General features: G+C 37.5%; 1 protein-coding gene across 3 annotated transcripts in view; it reads right to left on the reverse strand.

Moving 5' to 3' along the window:
- GALNT13 (polypeptide N-acetylgalactosaminyltransferase 13) overlaps positions 1 to 27,754 on the reverse strand; it is a 251,043-nt gene that overhangs the window by 63,108 nt on the left and 160,181 nt on the right. For all 3 annotated transcript variants that reach the window (XM_060777134.2, XM_060777115.2, XM_060777107.2), the window contains exon 8: positions 16,400 to 16,580. In XM_060777134.2, the coding sequence (XP_060633117.1) occupies positions 16,400 to 16,580 (181 nt within the window). The remainder of the gene's footprint in view (positions 1 to 16,399; positions 16,581 to 27,754) is intronic.

Genomic DNA, 27,754 nt, shown 5'->3' on the forward strand with positions numbered 1-27,754 from the left:
TAGCACATGTTGTTTAAGAGGGTTTGTAGCTTAACAAAAAACAGGTACTGATAAACAGAAATGGAAGAGGAAATACATTATTTTAATCTTCTTCTTATCTGATGCAAATATCCTCCTGCTGTAAAATCCAATGATTCTTGACACTTTTGGATGGTTCCCTCTTGCCCTTGGCCCTTATCTGAGTGACCAGTGATTTCTAAAAGACACTTCTAAGAGACATTGTAGCTAACTCTCCAAAACAACTTGAAACAAATACTAATCTTATTAACCTTACCATTAATCGTCAACTCTTTATTATATATTTTTTTCTTTTTGTTATTAAAGACAGGCTATATGAATATCCATCCTTTGACATAGTACACACTAGCAGTGTGCATGATGACATTTTTCAAAACGGGATCCAGAAAAGCCAGCAGTTTTGGAAACGGAATCCCCAGAAATGGAATGGGCGGCGGGGCTTGCTTTGACTTGACTGAAATGAATCACTTGGCTGCTGAAAATGGCTGCTTTTGGAAGTGCCATGGCAGCAGCCATAGACATGCACGAGGTTTTTCCCACTTAGCGTTGCCTGAGCCAATTAGAGCAAGATATCAAAATCTTGGCAGCTGTAGGGATTTTTCCACTCAATCTAAATATCCATACTGAATGCTTAACAACTTTTTCCACCATATACCTATTCAGGCCATAAAGGTTATGCATATATGTATCTCCAAGTACATTTTTAAATAAAATTAAATTTATTCTGTGTATTGTCGAAGGCTTTCATGGCCGGGATCACTCAGTTCTTGTGGGTTTTTTCGGGCTATATGGCCATGTTCTAGAGGCATTTCTCCTGACGTTTCGCCTGCATCTATGGCAAGTGACCTCACCCTCTGAGGATGCTTGCCATAGATGCAGGTGAAACGTCAGGAGAAATGCCTCTAGAACATGGCCATATAGCCCGAAAAAACCCACAAGAACTAAATTTATTCTATTGACATTTTAATTAGATAAACCCAAAAGTCTTGATTTATAGTCAGAATATCCTTTAAATTATTCCCCAGTTTTACTCACATTTCCCTATCCATGCACATGATAGGATGGATGGATGTATATTTGTTTTGGATAGCGCTGGAAAGGTTTAACATCCCTATCTATGGTTTTTGTGTACCCCGGTTCAGAAGATTTCACCTCACTTTCTGTCCCAGCAATAATTGGATTTTGCAAATGAAATGGCTTGCTGTGGAAACAAGAGTTGGTGATAAAACTTCAGAGGAGACATGTTTCCCCCCATGATAACTCTTTCAGGAGTGAATTTCCCTTCCTAGGGATAGAGTTCTCTCACTTCCTGCTGCCTCACCCCCATTCTTTACTATGAGTCATTTGTAAGTTTGATGTTTGTAACTCAGGGGCTGCCTGTATAAGCAACTGATTATTGGGATAGCTAAGTCCTATACATATTTCCCATATCAAAACCATGCTTTCTCAGTTTTCCCAATGAAACCACCATCTACTTCAGAACAGCATAAGGCAAGCCCACCAGTTTCAAATGTTTAGGTCATCCACTGATTTTTAGGAAATTCTACTTCTGCTTCAGGCTTTCTACAGAAAAAGTTGGACATGAGAAGTCCTACTATTCTTCTCAGTGACTAGTCATCCTGTCTGTGTATCCCCCTGCAAGTGAAGGGAGCATTAAAATAGGTGTCTATGGAGTATGAATCCTGCATCTGTGCTGTAAACAAATTTGCTATTCTCACTCCCATCTCAATACACTGAAAATGGATCACTTTCTTATCTCAGACAAAATTACAAAATTGTGTGTGTCATTTTATTTTATGGCTTACACTGCATATGAAGAATCACACTCACACACATCATTCATACTTTTGAGAAAGAATAATTCAATGAAAGAGCTGAAAATCAGTTTCAGGCAGTGTAATCCATAAAATGAAGTGAAAAAAAGGAAATTGTCACACACTCTTGAGTCTCACTTGCTGTATTTATGGGAATTTATGATAGCAACTAACATGAAAAAGAAGAAACAAGAGATATATTGGTAGTGTAAAAAAGAAGTCTGACCAATGCAACTTCCCCACTGGCATTACAAAGCACTTCCTGTCACATGTATAAAATAGCTCCATGCAATCTGATCCCCAACATGCTCACCTTGAAATACATCCTTCTTTCATGACTAATCTTATCAGTCCAATGGACCTCAGCAGTGATCCAGAAGTAAAAAAGAACAAGTTTAAAAATCTCTCCCACTGTGCCAAACCTGAATATGTTAAATTAACTCATTTCTGCCTTTCATTTCTATCCCCTGCCAAACTCTGAATGCAAAATACATAGTTATGTTTAGTTTGGATTATCAGTATGTAAAGGGGTCTTGTAGCACCTAAGAAACGGAAAAAACAAAACTGGTAGCATACGCTTTCATAGACCAAGTGCTTCCTAAGATCAACAAAAATTTGTGAGAGCCATTTTGTTAGTCTCTAAGGTGCTACAAGAGCCCACTGAATGTAAAATTAATTTTAACCACAAAATAAATAAACAAATCACTCCTCCACAGTTGTTTTATATTTATTAACTTGCTCTTATATCTACTGTCCATTCTGAGAAAATGAATACCAGATTTTATATTTTGGAAACTGGCAATTTTTTGTCATCCTCCTTTTTGCCTACCTAGTCTAAAAGACTGAATCCCAGTAGATAAGACCTGTTTGAGAATCAAACTCTCAAATTTCTGCTATGCTGAAATCAAATGATACCTAACCAGTTCTCTGTCTTGTGTTCACATTCATTTCTCTTTAAATGTTTATCAGATTGGGTTGTTGTAGGTTTTTTCGGGCTATATGGCCATGTTCTAGAGACATTCTCTCCTGACGTTTTGCCTGCATCTATGGCAAGCATCCTCAGAGGTAGTGATTCCCTTACTACACATTTCCCATACCCCATTTTCCACCAGCCATCCCTCAGCTATGCCCACACACAATCCATGCAGTTCTTTCAACATTCAACTATCCATCCATACATTCCTTCTTATCCACTCTCTCCAACTACCATATTACCATACTACTCACAAGGGACACACAAAGCTTAATTTGGTAATAAGTGAACAGGCGATTTTTATTCCTAACCCAATATAAGGATAACAGTTTTATCAATAAAATGTGTTAGCCATTTAAAATACTGTTTCTTCAATGTTCACTTAAGTATTTCATCTCCCTTCCTTTTTTTGTCTTTATGCCTCTCCACTTACCTTTTGTTTCACCCCCTTTTCCTTTCTGTCTTTATCAACCTCCCAATATTTTCCCTCCTACTCTAATTCCCAGAAAAAAAACCCACTTCTTCACGTGATTATTTATGACTGCCCCCCTCCCCAAACCTAACTGTAGTGTGGAAGAATGACAAACTGTTGACAGTCTTAATTCAGCATAAATGAAATACTGTTGGTATTGTTTTGAAAGAAGAAAATTGCAATCCTGGTTGAGCATTGTTCTCTTAAACGTATCCACAAGGGAAGTGGTCAGCAAATAAAGTGTGTTTATAGCTATAACTATAATTATAACTCTCTCTCTCTCTCTCTCTCTCTCTCTCTATATATATATATATATATACATATACATACACACACACACACACACACATACACACAACAGTAAGCTGGATCTTGCAGTACAACCAATTTCATGATCCTAACAACACTTTTTTGAAAAGTTGCAGGATATGTACATGAAAACCCAACTTACAAATTGTATGTTTTTGTGTGAACCGATACCACCTGAAATTACTTGCATGCACACAAAGTTATTTATTTATGAAAATACAAGTCCCTCTTCTAAGTCCCTCTGCTTTCCATTTTCACAACAAGCTATTAGCAAAATATGCAAAATGTAGATGAAATAGTGAATTACTCCATGCAGTTCCATAGTCCAATTTCAAATTAGTCTTTCCATTGGTTTTATATGCTTGTTTTTCCAAGCGTCTGATTGGGAGGTTTGAAATCCTCATAATTGTCCTACTAATATTGTTATAAATATGTCCTCATGTGGTATAACACCATTTCTCTGATCTACCTTTTAACTGCCCCTAATCTGCAGCTGTACCTTTGCTTCACCACATGAGACACATTCAGTTATTGGATCATACAGGGTGCTGTGACTGCCTGGCAAGGCAATATGGAATCAGTCTCAAATGAACATTTTTGTGTACCAGCCTTGAGATAATGGCTTACTCTGACAGTGATTTAAAAATAAATGCATAGAAGCCTACCACTTTTTAAATGACTCATACCAATGAAACTTAAATTAAGATACCCACTGTGAAAATTGGGAGTTATAATGAAGTTAACAAAGATGTGCCTCATAAAATATTCTAAAAGCGGGGAAATGTCTTTAAACTGCACTTCGATTCTAGATGCTGCAGCACTGTATCAAATTCCCAGGCAGAGGTAAGCTTCCAGGAGTCTTAACATACAAATCCCTTGCAAGATTGAAAGAATAAGCCATCAACTCCTTCAATCAGCAGAACATCAGCAAAACAAGAGATCAACTCCTTCAGTACATATCTTTGCAATCACCTTTGAAAATGGACGTCAGCAAATTTAACTTATGCATTTAATACATGAAGCAGCCTGGTAAATTACATGGATTTCCATTTTTCTCAGCTAATCTAAATATACTCTTCTCAGCTAGCTTAATCATAGTAACCAAGAGTTAGCAAGCACTATGGGGAAAGTGATAAATATAGATGCTCACGCTAGGCAGAGTAATTGCTTAGCTTTTGCAAGCACTAAGTAAAGTACCGACAGTCCTCAAGCAGCGTCTTTTCACAGCTTTCATGAAAGTTGTGAGATTTAAAAGGTGTTTTCTATATAGTACTCTTGCCTGTCTTTTAATACATCTTTGCACTTGCTATCTGTTCATAGGAATTAATTAAAAACCTCTAGAGATTGTTAATTTTCAGGTTTTCTAGTCAATGAGTTGGACTTTGTCCTTCCATTAATGAAATGCTCGCTCACATACATAAGGAAACTGGGATCCCATGGAGATTTCCCACTAAAAGTGTGGATAAAGTGTGACTCTAAAGCTACAGCTACTCTCCCTCTGCCAGCTGTTTTGAATAATAATAATAATAATAATAATAATAATAATAATAATAATAATCTTTATTTATACCCTGCCGCCATCTCCCCAAAGGGACTTGGGGCAGCTTACATGAGGCCAAGCCCAGCAACACATCAGTAAAAACAACAAAGCAATGGGCAAATAAAACAATACAATTAATATAACTCACATACAGACAATAACATGCAAAATTTAAAAACCTAGTTCTGACTTCTGACAGCCTTTTTTTCTAACAAAAAAAGGTAAAACAAACCCCTTGTGAGTCTGTAAAAAAGACCATTTACCAAAGGTTGTAGAAGGCCTTCTCCCCACAATGTTTTACATTTTGAAAAGTGTCAGTTTTCAGGGCTAGAAACAAGCACTGCCGTATTTATTTATTTATTCATTCATTCATTTGGCATTATTTGCCAGAGTCTCTGCTGTCCCCAAAGAGTGTCAGGATGATAAAACTGGCTCCATCACCTCTTCCATCAAAATTAACCATGTCTATACCAAATGAAAGTGGAAGAGGTGATGGTTTTCCTCTGATTCCTATTTTCTATGCTCATCTTTCATGCTGTACCTCAAATGTCTCCCAAACAATGGTTTCCAACCTTTGTCCTGCCATACGTTTTAGACTTCAGCTCCCAAAATTCTTGAAGTCAAAAATACATGGAGGAAGAGAGTTTGGGAACCACGTTTCTTGAAGGAAGTGATCAGTGAGGACTGTAGGGGGAAGAAGGAAGTGAAAACAGTTTCCACTGCACGTTGCTAAATCCAAATCTGGATCCAATTCCATTTGTTCAAGTTCTCAGCTAACATTATTTTTAGCAGTGGAATTCATGGGTTTCAATCAAGGCTCAAATTTGAAAGCTTAAATCAATTTCATTACAATATGCATATGTACATATCATATACTATATAGCCAAAATCCAGTTAGGAATCTCCATTATCAATTTCATTACAATGTGCATATGTACATATCATATAGTATATCGCCTAAATCCAGTTGGGAGTCTAAAGTAGAAACTAAAGAATCAATGAAGAATCAGTATGACACCCCCTCCCTATCGTGAAACAGATGCCTTAAAGAAACCAGACACAAATTAAAGGTCCAAACAATGTTTATTAACACAACAAAAATAGCTTAGAAACACTTAACTCCGTGTTCCCAGCAATAACTAAAAGTCTGCAGCAACTGCTGTGCAAAAAAGTAATTTAGCGGATAATCCGGATTATACTGGAATATAATCCGGGATAACAAAAAGTTCTAGCAAACTGCTTCAAAATCACAGGTTTCAATAAGCATAAAGAAACAAGGTGGAAGCAAGCAAAATCATAGTCAAAAAACAGTCCCAAGTCAAAGCATGTCCAAAAGCAGATGATAAAGTCCAGGAAGCGATGTCGTCGTCCAAAAACAATCTGAAGTCAAAGCGGGAGTAGAAGTCAGCACTTGCGAGATTCCAGTCTGTAGAAGCACGGTAACACAGCAATCTGCAGACCCAGAACCCAAGTCAAGAGTAATGGCAGCAACAAAGTCCCAAGCACGAATACAACACTTTGCCTACTGCAAAGTCCCCAATGTTTGATACCTACTTATATCCTATAACTCATTATCGGATGATGAACTGCTCTCCACCCTGTCTTCATCACTCTCAGCTGCCTTAGCTTCCACAGCTGCTCGCCACCGCCCGTCCCTCCAACTTTTCCAGCGTCTATCAATACTTAGATCACCCCATGTATTACCAATTTGCCAATCTCCAGAAAACCCTTCAAACTCATCACTAGATGTTGGTTGTGTACATATGTCCCTGATCTCTTGCACACGGGTCCAATCTAGCCCATCCTCCTCTTCATTATCACTCCCAGTCCCATCACTCCCTGTAAATCCCATAAAGTCTTCCTCCTCAGTTGGAGCATTATTTCACGGATCCGCTTCCTTTCCCATTCTTCATCTGACTCTTGCTCCTGAGTAGCCCATTTCAAACCTCTGCCCCCATCTCCTTCCTCCTCCATTTCAGAATCTGAGAAACCTTCGAACGAATCAGTATCTGTAGGTGTCATGAATATCTCCCTAATTCGTTTCCTTTGCTGCTCTTGCTCCAACACTTGAGCAGCCTTCTTACCCCTTCTACTACCAGTTGTAGCTTGACCAGCACACTCTACTACAACACTCCCCTTGTCCATGGACTCAATATCTGCAGATTCACTTACCCATGCTCTTAAAAAAAAGATTCCCCCCAGTAAGTGTATTTGAGCCCCTCTAGGTAACTGCATGATATGCTTCTGACCCAAGTATAGCTGAAATACAGGGCTCACTATTATCCATGGTTTCAGGTATTCACAAACAGTCTTGGAACGTATTCCCTAGAGGTACAGAGGTTGTACTATATTGACTTATTCAGTACTCTATTCAAATGGCTCTGCTCTAGCTGATTGGATTTAGGCCACTAGTTTCAATTTAAATGCATATAATTTTGCAGAACCCTGATAGCAACGCTGTGATGTTTACAGTGCAGGGGCCACAGGTTAAGTGTTGGATACATGAACTTGATTGTGAAACATAAATGCTATTTCCAAGGAAGATTGGATTCTATACAGAGGCCTGCTTCGGGTCTTTATGTAATGATGCCATAACCATATAACAGTACATTTCCAGCAATGATGGTTTCAAAATCACACAATTTTCAGAAATGTCTTTCTGAAATATTTGAAATTACACACAAACACATGCTATGTGAAGCAAGCATTGCTTTGAGACAAGCATGGAGCATCCCATGGGAGTACAGTGTATTAGACACAAGTAATGAGGGGGAAAAATATGCTTATGCACATTCGACAGCAGCAAATAGAACAGGCACAGAATCAGAAGGCTACAATTATCTCAAGCATCAGTTTCCCCCTGAGTTTATAGCTTCAATCCCCTTTTCTCTTTTCCCATCCAGTATATTAGAACAGTTTACCTCAGAAAAGATTTGAAAGTATGAACACGTAGAAGTAAAGATTAAAGGAAAGACCACTGCCTGGAAAGTCTCCCTCTATGGTTTCTGGAGGCATCTTAGCAGAAAGCAGCCAATGTTTGTATTTGTGATTTTGACTGACTTGCAAAATATGCTACTTTCCTTAAACATTCATACAGGCAGTCCCTGAGTTATGAACATCTGACTTATGAACACCTTACAGTTATCAACGTGCCTCCCTCCTCCCTCCCTGCCATGAAATCTTAGTGCTGAACCAAAGCGTGTCTATAGCTCCACCCTTTCTTTTTTTTTCTCATCCATATTTCTCCAAACCTCTTTTCTTCCTATAGATATCTCCCCAACCCCCTTTCCCTTTTCTTCCTATCCATATCTTTCAAAACTTATCTTCTTGCTATCGTTCCCTCCAAACCCATTTTCTTCCTATTGATCTCTTCAAACCCTCTTTGCCTTTTCTTCCTATTCTTAACTCTCCAAACCGCCTTTACTTTCTATTTATCTCTCCAACCCCTTTACATTTTCTTCCACTTTAAATCCGGTTGCTGCCTCCTGCAGAATTCTAGGGTTTGTAGTTTAGTGAGACCAAGGACCTCTCTGGCTGAGCAATTTAAATGCCCCTCCACTAAACTTACAAACCCCAGAATCCTGCAGGAGGCAGCAAATGGATTTAAAATGGCCTTCAACTCCCAGAAATCCTAACAGCTGGTAAACTGGCTGGGATTTCTGGGAGTTGTAGGCCAAAACACCTGGGGATCCACAGGTTGAGAACCAGTACTCTAGAATCTAGACCAGTGGTTCTCAACTGTGGGTCCCCAGGTGTTTTGGCCTACAACTCCCAAAAATCCCAGCCAGTTTATCAGCTGCTAGGATTTCTGGGAGTTGAAGGCCAAAACATCTGGGGACCATTTCCATGTTTTTTTTTATGATAGAACCAAATAGGATATGGCATTTATAAGCCAGGAAAAAAATCATGTTACATAGTGTAATTTATATAGCTGTTCATCATGGCTATTTCAATGACTACTTTTTTTATTCATTTAAAACAAAATAGACTTTATAGAATTAAATCCCTACACAGATATATGATACGTATAGCAGCCATCTATCTGGTATGTCTATCCATTTCAGTGTGTGTGTGTGCATGCATGTGTGCGTGTTTATATATATATATATATATATATATATATATATATATATATATGCATGCTCAGCATGACTCATGTTCTCTGTATTCTTATTATAGTTGTCATTTCATTTTGCTGCAGGGAGAATTCAGGGACAGAGTAAAAACTGTCTTTGCTCAAGCATCTAAAGAATAATACACAGAAAATCCTAGGGATAGAATGAATATTTAAAAATATTTGAAATATGACCAAAAACATGGTTCTTGTGTGGCAGTAAACCCTGATGAATTTTGCAATGAGAGGGGGAGCATTTCATGTGCACAAAACAGCAGATTAATAATACAAAATAATATGATGTAGAATAATATTATTTTCTGCACAGAAACCACTGTTTCCTGATCATAAAATATTGTTTCCCATGCATAAAAATTCACGTGAATTTTGTACAGAGGAAGTTTCCAATGGAAAAATTCTCTCAGCAGAAAACTGCATCTGTAGAAAATGCTATTTTTTGTACAAAACAAAACCCCTACATGACAATTTTGTGCTGAATAAGGCTTGAACACCATGCTATTTTGATTTTTTTGTAGTTGCTATAAGTCTATATTGCTTCTTTTGGAAATAAAATAATTGCATCCTAATAGACCTACTTGTAAGTCTGAAATCTGCAAGTGCAATTTCAGATTTACCATTTTCGGGACTGTGTTTAGATTCATTTAGATTCTGTTATTGTGAGTGCTTACCATGGCAATGGTTTCTATATTTTACTAAATCAGGCTAATCATTTATTTTTTGAGCTTTGTATAAGCACTTAATGCACATTAATATATTGCACTGAACAGTCTTTGGGGCAGAGTTGATAAAATAACAGGTTTGATTTTTACAGCAAGTAGCTCCAGAAAAATTCCTTGTGCATGTAGACATAGCTTTTGAACAAGAAACTCCAGGACTTGGTTTCAGAGTTTTGTCACCTCAGCACCTCAGAAACCAAGATAGAAAGAATATTTTTAAAACATGTTTTTCATGCCAGATAAGAAGAATCATAGACAGAATATTCGTAATTCTGTGCAAATTTCATGCATGGTTGTTCTGTGCAGAAAATACCATTCTCTGTTAGAGGGAACAGCTGGAAGGTACTGTGCTAAATAGCGACATGCGAATTTTGCATAAAAGTCAACCTGAATTACAAATGAGATTTGAAAACTGTGAAAAGTCTGTCTTGGAAAATAAGAAAATTGCTAAAATTGCTAAAATGGGTCATTTCTTTTTTTAAAGAAAAAAATAGTGATGAATTCTATTTCTATGTAGAACATCAAGGAGATTGTGCTTTTTAAAGCTCAGGGGCACTCTCACATTTACAATTCTATCCTGAAGAGAACTGGTTATTTTTTCCAAGTCTTAATATTGTTAGCTGAAAGCATTATGAATTTCCCTTGCCAAACCTCTGACTCATCTGCATGTAACATCTTCTGTGTCTATTAGGCGATGGCTAAATCCACTGTTACACCATAGTTGTTTCTACCTTTACTCCCACAGCTTTCTATACTTACTGAAAACTGGCTTTGTGGAGTTTCCAATCTATCTAGAGACAATTGGGGACACATGGGGGCTCCCACGAGGAAGAAGAATTATATTTATTCTTCTTCCCCTAAATTCCACCATACCACCATGAGAATTCAACCACTGGCCACAGTGTGCATACACAAGTCTGATTTATACCAACAATTATGAAACGAAAAGTATTTTGTGTAAAAGCATTAATAAAATTGAAAGTGCAATTGTATGCATGATGATTGGTAATAAATCCCACTTTATGCCAACAGAGGTAGACTTACACAAGAGCTAGTAAATGTACTGAAGACGGCAGGCTTAATACTATACATTTTCCTTGGGAGTAAATCTAAATGAACATAGAAAGATTTACTGCTTGGTAAGCATGTGACTCTAAGATGGAGAAGCAAAGAAAAAAGTGGGAGTATACCAAGTTAAAGACTGAGTGTCATTTCCTTTAATTTACTCATCATAAACACTAAGGAATATGGCTTTATAATTAATCATTGTCTCTAAATAATCCTGAAAGCTTTTTTAAAAAAATGTTCAGTATCCGCTTTGTTAGCCTAAAGTGTTTGCTTTGTTTCTGAAGTAATTATTGAATATAACCTTTGCCCTATCTCTCAGAAAACCCATGCTGTTCTCAACTAAGCATAATTAAAAACTTAATCAAAATAGAAAACCATCAGAAAAGCAATTACAATTTTGCATTACATAACATGCAGCGTTATTAGCTCAACCTACTTCACTAGCACAGAAGTAATATTAAACTGAAGTTTTCTGATAGAAGCCTCAAGAAAAGCAACAAAATACTGCATTTCTTCAATTCTAAGGTGCACCACTTTCCCCATATAAACATTTCTTAAAATGGAGTGCATCTTAGAACTGAAGGTGTTTTTTATATACACAAATAAAGCTTTTTCTGTTGGTGGTACTGAAGCTAGTGTGCGTCTCACAATCAATGGTGTCTTCGAATTAAAGAAATACGGTAATACCAATGTTTGTGGAATGCCTTCGTTCATAACGCTTCTGGTGCCTTATAAACCCCCCCTAATTCTCTAAGCTCCTACTAATCAAGAGACTTGTTGAAATACAAAGAAGAAAGCACCAATTACCAGAAAACCAAAGGTACAGATAAATATAGTTATTTTGTTCCTGATCAAAGCTACAATTTGAAGTTTTCAATTCTTGACTTTGATCAAGGCAAGAAAACACCTTCTCCATTTGAAAGAGTGAACATTCAGTAAGGAGTGGTTTCAGCCTTGAGTCACTTTACTTCAAATTATCTGCTGCATTAGGTTGTTTGACATTAAGCAACAGTTTAAACAGAAAATTGAAACTTTATTTATAATGAATTCCAGATTTATAATTATTTCCAATTTACTATAATGTAAAATGACGAGTAACTGAATATGAAGGCAAATAGCCATAAAAGCATAGCTCCTCATTAAATAGCTCCCATTAAAAACAAGTTACTCCTCCCTCCATGACTTTTGACTTTCAAAGCAGTTCTGAATCATGCAGGAAAGGGGGGGGGGGGGGGGAATCTGAATTTGAACCACTAACCTTTTCTTTCTGGAAATATGCCATAATGTTTGGATGTCTCCCAAGGCTATTTTAATTTTCAGAACCATTAAGCAACTTCAATAAAGCCTCAAAAGTTTTAAAATCTCATGCTTTCCCCTGGCGATGAAAGGGAGGGATGAGGTGGGCATGGCTAAGCACAGCTAGTATTGTAGTTTGTGAAGACCAGGGCCCCAATGGTAGAGATTGCAAAAGGCCCTGCTGTTAAACTACATTTCCCACACTGCCCCACTGCTCATTGGCCAAATTGGCTGAAGGACACCTATAGCTGTCTGTAGCAGTCTTTATTTAAATATAAAATAAACTGATTGAGTCTACAAAGAGGTCTAAAGAAGGCAGCAAAGCAATAAGCAACTTTTGCAAAGCCAAGAGAATATAAACTGCTTAAAAACCAATCATTTCACTTTGGCCTGATTGCTATGAACAAGGCACCAGGGTAGCCAGCCACGGCCAGCAAGCCCTTTAGGTCAGTAAGTAATGATAAAATTACATTATTGATTGCATTTGTAAAAAGGAATAAATGAATGGATGTGTCTTGAGGGTCCCCTCCAACTGAGTAGAGGAAACAAATGGATGACAGAAGAGTTTGGATGGTGCCTTTCTGCCCAGAAGAAGGGGGGTCAGTCTAGATGTCCCTTGATGGAGTCTGTACTATGATTTCTGTTCTCCACCAATTTAACACAGTTTGTGCCACACAAATAAAGTTTCTGGAGTAGAACAACTACTTTCAAAGAAAAGACCACCCAAATGAAACAGGAAATCACACTTTCAAACCAGGAACAGATTTTTATTATCAGGTTTTTTTTATATAAAAACTTTGAAAAATTGCCAAAAATCCATGGATAAGTCAAATGTTATGAAATGTGGTGAACTAATAGTGATCCATGTGTTCTGCCACTTAGCAAGTTTCATCAGGATTGGTCTAAAAATTAGGGAGGGAGAAGCCCCTGAAGTTCCCCAGTGTCAGTGCTGTTTTTTTCCTACTGTGCACGCGTGTCTGCCATTAACAAAGCAAATCCGAAGTTCTGGAAGTTTAGGAAAGTTTTGATTTTTTAAAAAAAAAATCAGAAGTGACTTTAGAATCAAACCACCAGCGTCCCCTACATCCAAACGAGTTTTGAACCATTTTTTTATCAACCAAGCCTAATATCTGGCGGGGGTGAGAGACAGGGCCTTCTCGGCTGTGGCCCCCTGCCTATGGAACACACTCCCAAATGAGGTAAGATCTGCTCCCTCCCTCCTGGCTTTTAGAAAAAAAATCATGGTTTTGGGACCAGGCCTTCGGGCAGTAGAAGTAAATGTATGCAGCATTTCAGAAAGACAATGACTGGAACGGCGATTCGAGGGACGAGACTATTTTATTGTTTTAATTATTGCTTTATTGCTGGTGGATGTTTTTTTTTTAATTTGATTTATGTCTAATTGTAGTGTATAATTGTAATTGTTTGTACTGGCATTGAATTTTTGCCATTACTTATGTGTAAACCGCTTTGAGTCCTCCTCGGGGTGAGAAAAGCGGTATACAAATACTGCAAATAAATAAATAAATAAATATCAGTATTTTATTAACCTGTAAATATATAAAAAATGTTCACTTAAATAATTTACAAATACTTTTACCCCCATTTCTTACTCCTAAGAAATTGATTGTAAAAGTAAGCCATAAAAGTTCCTTATCTTTTATTAGAATTTTTATATGTGTATGCAGTGTCTTAAAGTAAAGCGTCTCTTCTTATCCCTCAGAACCAGGCAAGATTTCAGGCAACATTTAAATTAGGAATTCAATGCTTGCTATGTGGTTTTACTTGTAAATGCATAGCACGGAATGCAAATGTGCAAGCCCTGCTTGTGTGCGTACTATGTTTGCAAAGGCCATACGATTTATCTCAAAGAGTTCTTGTTATTTAAAAGGATACAAAAATATCTGCTTCTAGTGTGCGTGTGTGTTGGTGGAAGCGGGGGAGCAAGGGGGCTGCAGAAATATCCGTAAAGGAATGGCACATTAAGATAGATGTTCCTCTGAAATAAAAATCACCCCTTCCAGTTGTTCAACAATTCCTGTTCCTTTATGGGAAAGTGTAGGGTATGCATGTATATAGACTGCACCCAACTCTATATGACAGATATAGTTATTGACTTTATCACTTGCTTTAATGGGCTATATATACTACTTAGTTACCCATCAAATGAATTATTATAAGTGTCTGTCTAAACCTAAATAGCATCTTACTGAGACCACACATAAAGAGAGAAGGAAAATCAAGACCATGGATACTGCTTTCCTTCCCTGCTATTCACAAACCAACAGAAGCATTTTAAAAAAGTTTTACTATCACACAAACATAAGAAAAATGTATTATCAAGAGTCCAGAGAGGAGCAGAAGGGAAGAACTGTTCAGTATTGATTAATCAAAACCTTCTGAAGTGGAGATTCTATAGACGAACACTTCCTAGTATTGTCAGTGACTGGTTTGTTTTCAATGCCCAGCTATAGAAATGCATTACCAAATCCAAGTCAAATGTGTAGTTATAACAAGAAAATGCAGTGAAAGCATTAAACATTTTCTATCATCAAAGTACATTACAATTGAATGGAAAACAGCAAAGTACAGCGTGAAGGGAAATGCAGTCTTTCGCTGTGTATGTTTCCTATTCAGTACAAGGAAGCTAAAATGGTGAAAATAACTTTACTCATAACACATAGCACAGCGGGTTAAACCACCAGCTGCAGAAAATCTTGCTTATCAAAAGGCCAGCAGTTCAAACCCGTGCCGAGTTCAGCCCAGTTGAAGCACAGGCCATCCTCAGCCCATCTTCTGCTTGCCTAGCAGTGTAAAAACAGCAATGTGAGTAGATAAATAGGTACCACTTTGGCAGGGAGGTAATAAAAGATGCCCATGCGGAGATGCCGGTGATTCAATTGAGAGGACATCTACGGACAACAAAGCTCCTCGGCATGGAAGATGGAGCAACAGCACCTCCCCATGGCTGGAGTCGAGCACAACCTCCAGATGCCGGAAATGGAAAAAGATGGGAAGTCTTTACCTCTGTTTATGTAATGTCTGTCTTTGTTAATTGTATAACAGCATTGAATGTTTGCCGTATTTGTGTACTGTAATCAGCCCTGAATCCCCTTGTGGAGATAGGATGGAATATAAATAAAGTATATATCGGAAGTAACTGGAAAGTGGATACTGATATTGATTTAGGGCTAGAAATGGAAACAAATTCAACTATATTCTATAGATTAAAGTAATCTTTTCATACTTCCAGAGATTTGTTGTTTGGGGAAAACACATAACTCACCACAAGAATTCACATCTTGTGGGGAGTTTTTTTTATAAAAAAAAACTCCACATTTTATGAGTACTTTATAAAAGGCAAACAGCTAAATATACAAATAAATAAATAAAAATATGCACATTAGCTACAATGTGGAAATAAATTCTTACATTACAAAAAAAGTAAACAAACCAATTAATACCATCATTTTGTAAAGCAATACACAAAAATCTTATATGAGATAAGGAGAATACAGGGACAAGTTTCATAGAAACAAAATAAAATCAAACCAGACATATGTTCACATCACTGTGAATGAAGAGAGTCCAGAAAGTTTACATGGTGCCCTGAGGAAGTTCTAGACAAATCAAATTCTATTTGACATTGATAGCTGACAAGTCTTATTGTGTTTTGTCTGCAGTTCTTATTTGGTCAGTTTAATTTTCTATATAAAAACAAATTAAAGTATCCATTTTTACTTCACCAAAATCAGCAGGACTTCTTTATGATGTGCTATTAATGTCAATTACATCTATCTTCTTTTTAAAAAATAAAGGACACAGAATAGGGTAGGGCCATCCAGAAATTGTCTCTTTTGCTGGCTTCACCATATCCTTAAAAAGTTATAATGTTATATCTACAATGCATGAATCTTTCAATCAAGAGTTGCCAGGAATTTAAACTGAAGTAGTAAGGACTATACAACCTGTACACAGACATCCCTCTAATAAAACATATATGACACGTTTACTTGATTGTGTATCTTTCACATTATTACTGTGAAATATTTCCTTACCTGGGGATATGATATAGAAGAAATCTTTAAATTCATCCATCCACACCTCAGCAAGTCGTCTATTGTTCTTGTTAATTACGTGACCGGTACCACCAGGAAAAGTATAGGGTGTAGCCTTTCGGAAGACATGACCAACGTGTGAACAAGTTACAATCTCTAGTGCTCCTCCACATTGCCAGATCTGAAATTTAAGTTGTAAATGAAATGTCAGCTTATTCTCAAACATACAATAAATGCTTCAGTTGCTACATATTCATCATAATAGATAAACTATGATTTAGTAGGCAGAGCGCAGGCAAGATATTTGAGGTCCCTAAATATATTAAATTTTCTTGGGAATTATCATACTAATTTTCATAAGATTTAGTGGCATCTAAATTTGACTTAGCCATAATTTAACTTTTTAAATTTCCACTTCATATTCCCTTCACCTCTTTGCTGAAAGGTGAATGAGGTGGAAAAGGAGAGAAGAGAAAGTCAAAAGACAATGATGTTCTGTTTAGAGAAAGGGTCCTAGAGTTATTGCTTACAGCTCCAGAGGCATTTTTGCATGGCAAGGGGAACAGATCCATGATACTGGTGGATGCCTCTGCCTCCACTTTCCAAATGACTGTTATCCCAGTCCTTGGTGGCGCAATGGGTTAAAACATTGTGCCAGCAGGACTGCTGACCAAAGGGTCAGCAGTTCAGTTCTAGGGAGTGGGGTGAGCTTCTGTCTGTCAGCTCCAGCTTCCCATGCGGGGACATGTGAGAAGCCTTTACATGATGGTAAAACATCCGGGCATCCCCTGGGCAACATTTTTGCAGATGGCCAATTTTCTCACACCAGAAGTGACTTGCAGATTTTCAAGTTGCTCCTGACACACATACACACACATACAAACCCAGGCTACGAGTTCATGGAGAATGGCTAGCAGAGTTGATATCACCGCACTGTAGACTGTCAGGTCAGTCCCTATCCTCCTGAAATTAAGGTCAACATATTGGCCTCTAAGTTTAAGAGGATCTCTGCTTTGTTTTAGTAAGCCTATTTGCCTCTCCAGAAATGAATGCTCAGAAGAAAGTTGTGATAAAGAGATACATGCAATATATCTCTTTGGGGGGGGGGGGGCAGTTGTAACAGCTCTAATGAACTCTCCCCATCATCATCGCCATTCCCTTCCGCAGTTCAGGACTCAAGAGAGCCCACAAAAATGAAAACAGATACAGGTAAAATGCCATACAAAATAAATCGTATTAAGTGAATATTGTAATCAAACTACCAATAGCATTACAACCAGTTCAAATATTATCATTAAAAGGACAACAAATAAACAGTACATTATGCAAGCATCTTTCTCCTAGAACAAACAGTTACTGAAGGTCTGCCCAAACGAAAAAGGGCAAGAATAAGGATACCAATTTCCCCACTTTAGGAAAGGAGTTTCATAGACAGGGAGCAACCAACAAGAAGGTCATTTCCCATGTTCCCACTAGGTGTACCTGTGCAAATGCTGGAACAGAGAGAACAGCCTTTCCAGACAATCTCAATATATGGACAGGCTCATAGGAGATATATAATCTTTCAGATAACTTCTACCTGAGTTGTATCTAATGCATCAGAAAGAGAGAATATGAGGGCAAGTCTTAGACTTGGATGAACTGCGGCCATTTTATGTCCAGAAAGCAAACTGGAGTAAAACCTATAAGTTCAAATGAGTCCAATTTAAAACTTGCTCCAGAAGTTGGTGAAGCTGCCTGATTCCATACTGTGAGCTGGAGCTTCCACTGATGTCAGAATAAGAAAGACATCACAAGCCACAGCATTGCCGAACTCTCCATCCACCTCTGTACTCACAAGAAGCATGTGTAACAGGGATCATGGATAGCGTTGTACAAAAAGTAAGTAATACAAACAGTATAAGTGACAGTAGCTTATGAAAGGACATGGGAAGTGCTATAATTTAGAGTCCTTACCCCCAGATCTTCTATTTGTGAGGCTGAGTCTCACAGATCTTATTGACAGATTTCAGGGCCCTGCAATGTTTGGGCTCACAAATCACACTGAAGGTCAGATCAATGTGTTTCACATTATAGCAGAAGCAGGCTTAGAAGATTTTTACTTGTTTTCCAACAGCACTGAATTAATGATGTTGCCTTCAGACAGCTATCACTTCATGATTTTGTCCTATTAGAAACTATGTCAATAACTGCTTCTTATGCTGAAGTTCAAGAAATATATCATGATATATCAACAGTTTATCAGAAAATGAAAGGTTACAGCATGAAATAATACACCAGAGTTTCACATATTCCCAAATCTGCTGGTAGGGAATTGCACAAGATCTCTGAAACTCAGAGGAGGGCAGTGGAGTATCATTCTAATGATGACACTGCTTCAGAAGACCCTTTTGCTTGAGATTTCATATATATTTCAGAGAAAGAGGAGAAGCAATTTTGGAGATTTGTTAAAAATGTCAGTTTTACCATCACTGGAAGATTGTCAACATGACTAGATCTGAAAAAAAAATGTCCTTGGATCAAACTGAGGTTTCCTGTTGTCTATTCACAGACTACTTATACGGTTGCTCAGAGTACATGAAAAATTGTGTTTTCTAATTCAAAAGGTAGGGGACAGTTCAATAAACAAAACCAAATGGCTAATGCCACTGCACAATATTAAACATGATTAACAGAACGGAATTCATTTGTTTTACTAGATTTAGAAGAAATGTTTCTCCTCTCAAACGTTTGTGCATTACCAATTATGGCTAACACAAAAGTCTTGATTTTAATCATAGCAGATAAAAAGCCACAAGACCTATGCAATGATGCCAAAACCAGCAACATAGCAAAAATTAATAAATCAAAATGTTTGGGGGAAACACATTTGGAGCAGACTCACTGAAACCAGCGAGACTTCATTAAATCCCAGATATTACAGCAAGATAAATCTAAGTATTATTGAGTCTGATTCAATCTAATATTAAACAAACAACTCAATATAAATCTTATTTGCATAGGGCTGCAAGTTTAAGTTGATTATTCAGGGGAATCCATCCAAATGCACCTCCTCTTATGAGCCAACAAGAGCTTTAAGATTGGCTGGAGAGGTCCTGCTCTTGGTCCCACCACCTTCGCAAGTGCAATTGGTGGGGATGAGAGACAGGGTCTTCTCAGTGGTGTCCCCCCAGTGACATCAGGCAGGCCCCATCTCTTCTGGATTTCAGAAAAAAGATAAAGACATGGCTCTGTACAAAAGCATTTGCAGAATGAACCATTACAGTTTCGACACTGTCTGAATAAGGATTATGAGCAAGGATTACAGGTGAATGGAATCATGCAATTTATATATTTTAATCTGTTTTTATTCTATGTGTTTCATTGTTTAACTGTTTTAACTGTTATTAATATATAGGATAGGTTTTATGACTATGGTTTAAGTCGCATTGAATCTTGCCGGAGTTGTAAGCCGCCTTGAGTCCCCCTTTGAGTTCTATGGGGGTGAGAAAGGTGGGGCATAAATTAAGCCAATCAACAAAGAAAATCCTCTGCTGTTTGTTAAAAAAATGTTTTATTAACTAAAATGATCTAATTCACAGACATGGCAGATTTCTAAAAAATAGATTTTAAAGACAAGAACTAAAAACTGTCAACTTGTCATCTTAGTAGAATTCAACTTAGTAAAAGCATTTCTCTACATTTGGCAGGTAAAATACCTCTAAAATTATGCCTGCAACACGTGCATACATAATGTAAATAAGAGACCTTATTTAGTTCTGAAATACTGATTTTAGCATTCATGTTCTCATGTAATTTTTTGTAATGGTTTTTAATGGACATGTTTTAATCTTGTGATTTTAATGTATATGTTGTTTTCTTTTTATGTGTACTTAGGGCATCAAATTGTGCCTCTGTTGTAAGCCACCGAGTCCTCTTCAGGGTGAAAAGGGTGGGACAGAAATGTCCTAAATAAATAAGCTGTTACTATGTTTTTCCCAGACTGAACAAAAAAATAAATAAAACCCTTCAAAACACTCAAATATTTAATCTCGACCCCCGTGTTTGCTGTATTTTACTCTTTGTGTAATTTGATATTTGTATTTAATAGAAATTTGTATGCGTGTATGTTTGTGTATACACACATATATCATAATGTATTATGATGATATGTTTTTAACTATGCTGTTCCTCACCTTGAGACATGAGGAGAGGCGGGTAAGAAATAAAATTACTTTTATTATTTTTCCCTTCCCAGGAAACTGTTGTAAACTCTTAATGTTTTTTTTAGCTCTTTTGCTTACCTTTTCTACCATTTCCTACCATTACTCTATAGAGCAGTGTTTCTCAAACTCTGCTCCTCCAGGTGTTTTGGACTTCAGCTTCCAAAAATCCCAGCCAGTTTACCAGGTTTTAGAAATTGTGGATGCTGAAGTCCAAAATGCCTGGAGGAGCAGAGTTTGAGAAACAATGGTTTAGAGTATTATGATGGTATTAATATAAGAGAGGCTATAATATGCAGTGCCGTGAATCTATCAGTCAGTGCAATGAATCTAACTTGGGTTTTAGTCTGATTTTAAAGTAGCTTTTAGGATGCTGAAGCTACTTTGGGGAATGGGTCTCAGCACCTTGGACAGCATCTTCAGATTTAAATTTGGACTGATTTTGCCACTGACATAGAGGACAAAGTTGTTTTATTTTCAGTCCATTTCCAGCTTCCACTCTCCTGTAACTGCACAGTAAATTGGCATCTTCACTACTATGTCAAAATCTTTTTTTTTTCTTGTATAATCCCAGTATCTGCACTACATAGGTACTTGTAAATTTAAGATTTTTTAAAATGCCTCATTTATGATTATACGATTTGTTACTTTGATGACAATTTACCAGTTTTCGAGATATCCTTTTAGAGCTCTTTGCTTTGGATTTTAGCATTCTGTATAATTTGGCATCACCCACAAAAGCTGGGTGTCTTCTGGTCACCCCTAACAAACATATAAATAAAGAAATAATAATTCCATATTACCAACATAATGTTTTGCTCTCCTCAGGATAAACCACTGCTTACATATTTTTCAATGTGAAAATTGTCTAATCTTACTTCTCTTTGGATTTCTGCTCATCAGCCATCTATAAGTTGAATATCCTCTATCCAAAATGCTTAGAACCAGAAGTATTTTGGATTTCTTTCAGATTGTGTAATAGCTGTATTTGCATATATGTACATAATGAGATATCCGGGAAATGGTACACAAGTATAAACCCCGAAATTAATTTCACTTTGACAGTTATGGGCACTAAAATAATTTTTGAGACACATTGTCCAAGATTTTTTCAAAGTCCAAAACTTCAGCAACATATTCATACATAGTGCTAAACCATGGCTTAGAGACTTGAAAACAAGCTTAGCCTCCTCCTAGGATCTTAGACATCCTTTCTTCCTCCACCCCCCCCCCCCCCATCTGAAAAACAACTTCAGAAACTTTTATTTTTAACTAACCCTGATTTCCCCTGGGCCAGCTTTTAAACACAAGCTATTTTTAAACTTTTGAATGTCTTTGTGAAGCTGACTCATTTAAGCTAACTATAAAATGCTAGCTAGCTAAGGGATGTTGGCAAAATAAACAAGTACTCTTGTAGCAGATTTTCAGATAAATGCTACAAAAGAAGGGGTAGTAGTATGAACCGAATTAATATAGGTTGCTATTGTGAGATTAATATTGTAATACACTTTCACAGGACAGACTTAGATGTAGAACAATGTTAAATAAAGAACAAAGAATATGTGTATTTTGATGCTTGAAATTGGGCCAAGTAGTAATGTTGCTGTCATACATGACTGCAGATTAAAATTAAAAATAATTTTCACACTTTTAAACATCCTCCTACCAGATTACTCCTAAAAGTTCTATTAAAATGCTGAACATAACACAGCATCTGTTCTCAGCTAAATGTTAATCTGTGAAAGCCTTTGACATCTAAACTGAATGTTGTTACATTTTAAATAAGAATAGACGTGTATTTAAAGATGAGTTGTATTAATGTAAATGTTGCTATGGTAACTGATTGCACAGTTTACTTAATCAGGCTTAAGCCAATAAAGCATATGTTCATCAGTGTGTCAAGTAAAGAATTGGAATATCCATGACAATATCAAAATAATATTTACATTCCACAGTGCTTGTTTCTAAAAATGGTCTGCTTACCTATTCTTGAGCTTTACCTATTCATTTTGACCTTGCAGAATTTTCTACTCTATTTCTATTGAACTGTGGTTTTACCTATATGCAAATGACACCCAACTCTACTAGTCCTTCCCATCTAGAGCTAAGGAAGCCGTCTTGACCCTAAACCAATGTCTTTCACTGATTTAGGTTGAGGACCCATCAGAAACTTTTTTAAAAAGGGCCTGAGGATGCAGCCAGGCCCCTCCAGTAACACAGTGCTGGGGGCTGGCTAGATGCCCTCCCAGGTTGTTCTCTGGTCAATCTGGAAGAGCATGTAGCCACACACCCCTGCAAAATCCTGAGGTTTGTGGCTTCTGTGTGCCCTCAATCTCGAGAGGAACTGGGATTTTAGTCTATGTCAGTGGTTCTCAACCTGGGGTCCCCAGATGTTTTTGGCTTACAACCCCCAGAAATCCCAACCAGTTTACCAGCTGTTAGGATTTCTGGGGGTTGAAGGCCAAAAACATCTAGGGACCCCAGGTTGAGAACCACTGGTCTATGTGGACCCTGATTTGTATTACCAGGTTTTATATCGATCTTCTAAAGTAATCTGATATTGACATGTGTTATGGTCAAATTCAAGAGATCTGTTATTATGGTTTTTATCTTATTGACCTATGTAATTATAGTTATGAAAGTATCTTGAAAATATTGTATAGTAACATGTTGCTATGCTGTATATCAAAGTTGACTTGACTACTTAAACAGAACAATTTCATAGAAATGCAACACAGGGCTTATCGTTGTGATGTAAGGTGAGCGGTTCATCTTAGTTGAAGGCTCTGATTCAGGACACAATCCTAGAGGAGTATTCAATATGTCTCTATCATCAGAGAGATATAGCTGTATGAGGCTGGCATAAGTGTATATATGTCTTCTAGCTTTGCTTGTGACCTGTAAGTAACACCTGGGACTTGAGACAGAAGGATGGAGCTACAGTAGACTGTTGTGAATCTGTTCTCTTTCACAAATTCCGCATCATATCAAAAACGCATAAAGATGAAGGCAGGTGCTTGGGACAAAATTGGGATTCTGATACTGGTGAACTCCCTTCAAAGTATTCTGTTTTCCAGAGTTAGCAGAGTAATGTCAGGCATGGAGATGAAATCTCTGCTGCTGTTGTGCTGGGCATTTCAATTTGCACGCTGATGTTGTCATCCCAACAGCTCAAGAATAAATGTTTTTCATGAATTTGTTTCAACTGGTATCTAGTCTCATGAATTTAGCACACCACATTGTGGATCTGTGCTGGGGGGTGATTTCAATCTATACAAATTTAGCATAGTTAAATTGCCATGGAATTAGGCTTACTTGGACCTCTTTGAGGACAAGGATGGATTAAAATGGTTGGATGGCCATCTGTCAGGGGTGATTTGAATGCAATATTCCTGCTTCTTGGCAGGGGGTTGGACTGGATGGCCCATGAGGTCTCTTCCAACTCTTTGATTCTATGATATCTTGGAAAACAATTTTACCTGGCTGATCTCTAGAAGGAAGACACAGCTTGATAGACACAATCATTTCTGGGTGTCCTATCCATATAAGTAGAGCTAAATAAACTTTCAAGGGACAGGAGATAAACAGATGGAAAAAAGAAGAGGCAGGCACAGCTCCAGCATGCCTAGGCCCAGCAGTAGATGGCTAGACCTTCCATCCATACCAGCTGCCACTGCTCTGGCCTGGGAAGAAGGGAAGAAGAGGCAAAATCTCCTGGAGTAAATCTCCTCTCTCCTGCCATTCCCTTTTCCTTGTATGGTGAGTCTTATTTTGACTGCAAGCCTGAGGGCAGGGAACTGAATGAATGAATGAATACAAGTAGGTTCATAATGACAGTGTCACTGACATAAACCCAAAAGCCAAGACAGACTGAACAACAGCTGAAACCCATATTAGTTGTATTCCACAGTAGCCAGGATGCCACCATTACATTCTGTTCTGAACTATCCAGATGGCTAGAGATCTATTACATTCTGCTCACAAAAATAGATTGGTTTATAGCCCATTTTGACCAGTCTTCATGATATTTGGTAGAATTTTCTGTGACTGTAGAGCAATGCACTAGAACAAAGTAGGTCAGAAAGAGCTAAAGCAGTATCCTTAGCTTGTGTTGTAAGGGGACCTAGAGAATAATAATCCGTGTGAGAGTTGCAGTCACATATAATGATTCAGCAGTGCCTATAGCATTTTTTTTTTTTGGCCCAAGACATTTCCTGTTCCATCTGGAACACATGATGAGACAAGGCCAATGCACAGCTATCTTAATTGACATGGATGTTGGGCTTGATCTTGCTCATCTAGTGGGAAACTTAAATCTGCACCAGACAAATAAGTATTTATTTTCAATTGTTTGTGCATTGTGTCAGAATCTTTAGGTTATAGCACAATGAGTACACAGCAATTGTTGAACTGTAGGTCCCAAACTGCAGCATCTCACCCAACAGCACAGATATTTCCAAAAATAGACAAATCTTGCCCTAAAATCATGCATAACCCCCATCCCCATGCATGGATAACATACAACAATACCCATCTTCAATGCAAGCATCTTGGAAGCTTGTACTACCCTCAATATCTCTATTTTCTTTTACAGACATGCTCAATCTGGTGACAGGAAGTGATGTATCTTCATGTTTTATGAACCCATTCCTCTAGTGGAAGAACCATTATATATATGGGAAGCCAAGGACGTCTGCAGGTTTTTATTGAACTGCAATTTATTCAATTGGCTATAAAAGTAGTACAATGTATATTCATGTATAAATGGACTCATGCATAACTTGTGTGCAGGTTTTGGGGCCAAAATTGTGGATTTTGATATTAGCTATGGATAAGTTAAGGGCCACTCCACAGAGAGGGGGAAAGCACCAATCAAGCCTCACAGTGGTCAGCCACCATTTCCCCATCCAGGTATTAAAGAAGGCAAGAAGTACCACCACAACTGAGACAGTAAAAGGGATCAGTATTTACTTTTGCCACTTTGCTAAGTGAAGGGGATGGATCCTTTTGACAAGAGTTAAGGGCCACTCCGCACAGTACCCACATTGACCTGTGAATAATTGACCCAGTTTTTTTTTTTTTTTGGAGTTTGTTGTTTTGACTAAAATTTATAGATTTGTACATGAGTATACGGGGTAGGTTATATTTAAACTCTACTCATCTTCCTGTTTTTATCTCCCCTCTTTTTTTAAAAGAAAAACAAAAAGAAACCTGCCTATTGCAAGGACGATAAATGTTTCTCCTCCAGCCAATTTATTACTTAGATTCCCTAGTCAAGCAAAAACCCAGCTTGGCTGCAGCCCCTGCCAGCAGCTCACGCTGTCATGCAACAAAAAGGGAGGAAGTGACAAACTTTGGTATATAATTTGCTTTTCTAAATTCACATGGAATATATTTAGAACATGAAAAGCCATTTATATTTTCAGGCTCCTTTAAAAAATTAAAATACCACTGTAAATTTCTCTGGAGGTCCACTTTTTTCAAACTTCTAAAATTACTGTCCCCAGAAAGGAAGCAAATTACATAATTCACCCAGTTATAATGCTCCAGTGCTTAAAATTCTGCTTAATGCATATAATACACTGTTGTGTTTGTTCCTGAACAGCTCAATGTTCTCCTTTTATTTTTGCATGCTGAAGTAAGAAACCAAGGAAATAATCTGTTTGTTAAACTCCCCTGAAGGTAATGAGCCAAAAAAATGAAAGGAAACAACAAAAAGGAGTGGAGAAAAAGAAGTAGCTTGGGGTTGCAAAACAGACCAAGCAAGCTTGCAAGACTGCAATCCTGATCCAAATCCTACTGGATTCAGTTGGTTACACTTCTGAACATCACAATATTTATAGAAATATAACCCTAAAAGATGTTATATTTATATAAATATGAATGTGCATTTAATTATTTTTTTAAAAAATTATGGGACTAAATTCAGGCGCATTGAATGTCAAAATATTGCTTTGAAAAGTTTTAGAGGCTTACAAGAGGAATAGTGATGGTTGGACACTAAGCATCAATATACAAAAAAGATTTTTCATTTTCTCTAAGGTCTTTCAACAATGGTGTGTATGCACTCAAGAAGTGGGCAGTTTAACTATGGAGAGATTTCTTAAACAACACCAGAATGGATCTCCTTTCTTTGATTTTAAATTCTTTTCATAGACTGAAGTCACATGGATTATTCCTATGGAAAGGTAACATCTCATCTCCGCATGTTGATCACAAATCACACCCAGCAAGGATAACAAAGGTAATTTGTGTCTAAGAAGACAAGGAAAGATCTGTGAGACTAAGGCCCTTTCCACTCTGCCCCTATATCCTAGGAACCAATCCCAGATTTTTTAAAATCCTAGATTATCTGTTTATCCCAGATTATCTGCTAGTGGAAACTCACATATCCAGTTTAAAGCAGATAATCTGGGATCAGATCCTGAGATATAAGGAAGTGTAGAAGGGGCCTAAGTCACTCAAGACTCAGTGAATCCAAAGCATTGGAGTGTTACAAAATGGCCATTAAGTTCTCGAAATTGGTCTCACACATGTTTATGAGAAACTATAAACAGAAATACGAGGAAGAGTGGACTGAATCAGTTATCTATGAGAAAGAACCTACAAAACTACAATTTTAAGCAGAAAAACTCTAGAATAAATGCACTGAGTTTAGGGACCTCATCCATCAGGTGATTTTAGCATCTTAGGACACTTTCAAGACACTTCTTCCTCAGACCCTCATGCTGGCCATCACATGACATTGTGTGACATAACCAGGATGAAAGCGTGTTTGGACACTTTCACTGCAATATGAGAGGCTTTCTGTGTTTCACTGGCTCCATGCTTCTGCCCTGTTTGACCACCTGAGTGATGCATGGGGCAATGGAGTCACCCGTCACATCTGCCATTTCACCATGCCTGCTGGCAAAATGGCACGAGGGGAGGGGGCTCCCCCCATTGGTAAGGTCGTAAGACACCCACACCCATTTCAGTTAATACATTTCAATTAATATTTTTGTGCCTGCAAACATCATGATTGGTTAAATATTAATTTATGCATTATTTTCAAACCAAAATGTTTTATCTGTGCAAAATCACAAAATCTGTTGTATGTACTCTGTTAATTCTTAACATCCTTTGTCCAATGCACATTACACTGTCAAGTTAC

This window comes from Anolis sagrei, chromosome 1 (genome assembly GCF_037176765.1).
Source record: "Anolis sagrei isolate rAnoSag1 chromosome 1, rAnoSag1.mat, whole genome shotgun sequence".
Lineage (NCBI taxonomy): Eukaryota > Metazoa > Chordata > Lepidosauria > Squamata > Dactyloidae > Anolis > Anolis sagrei.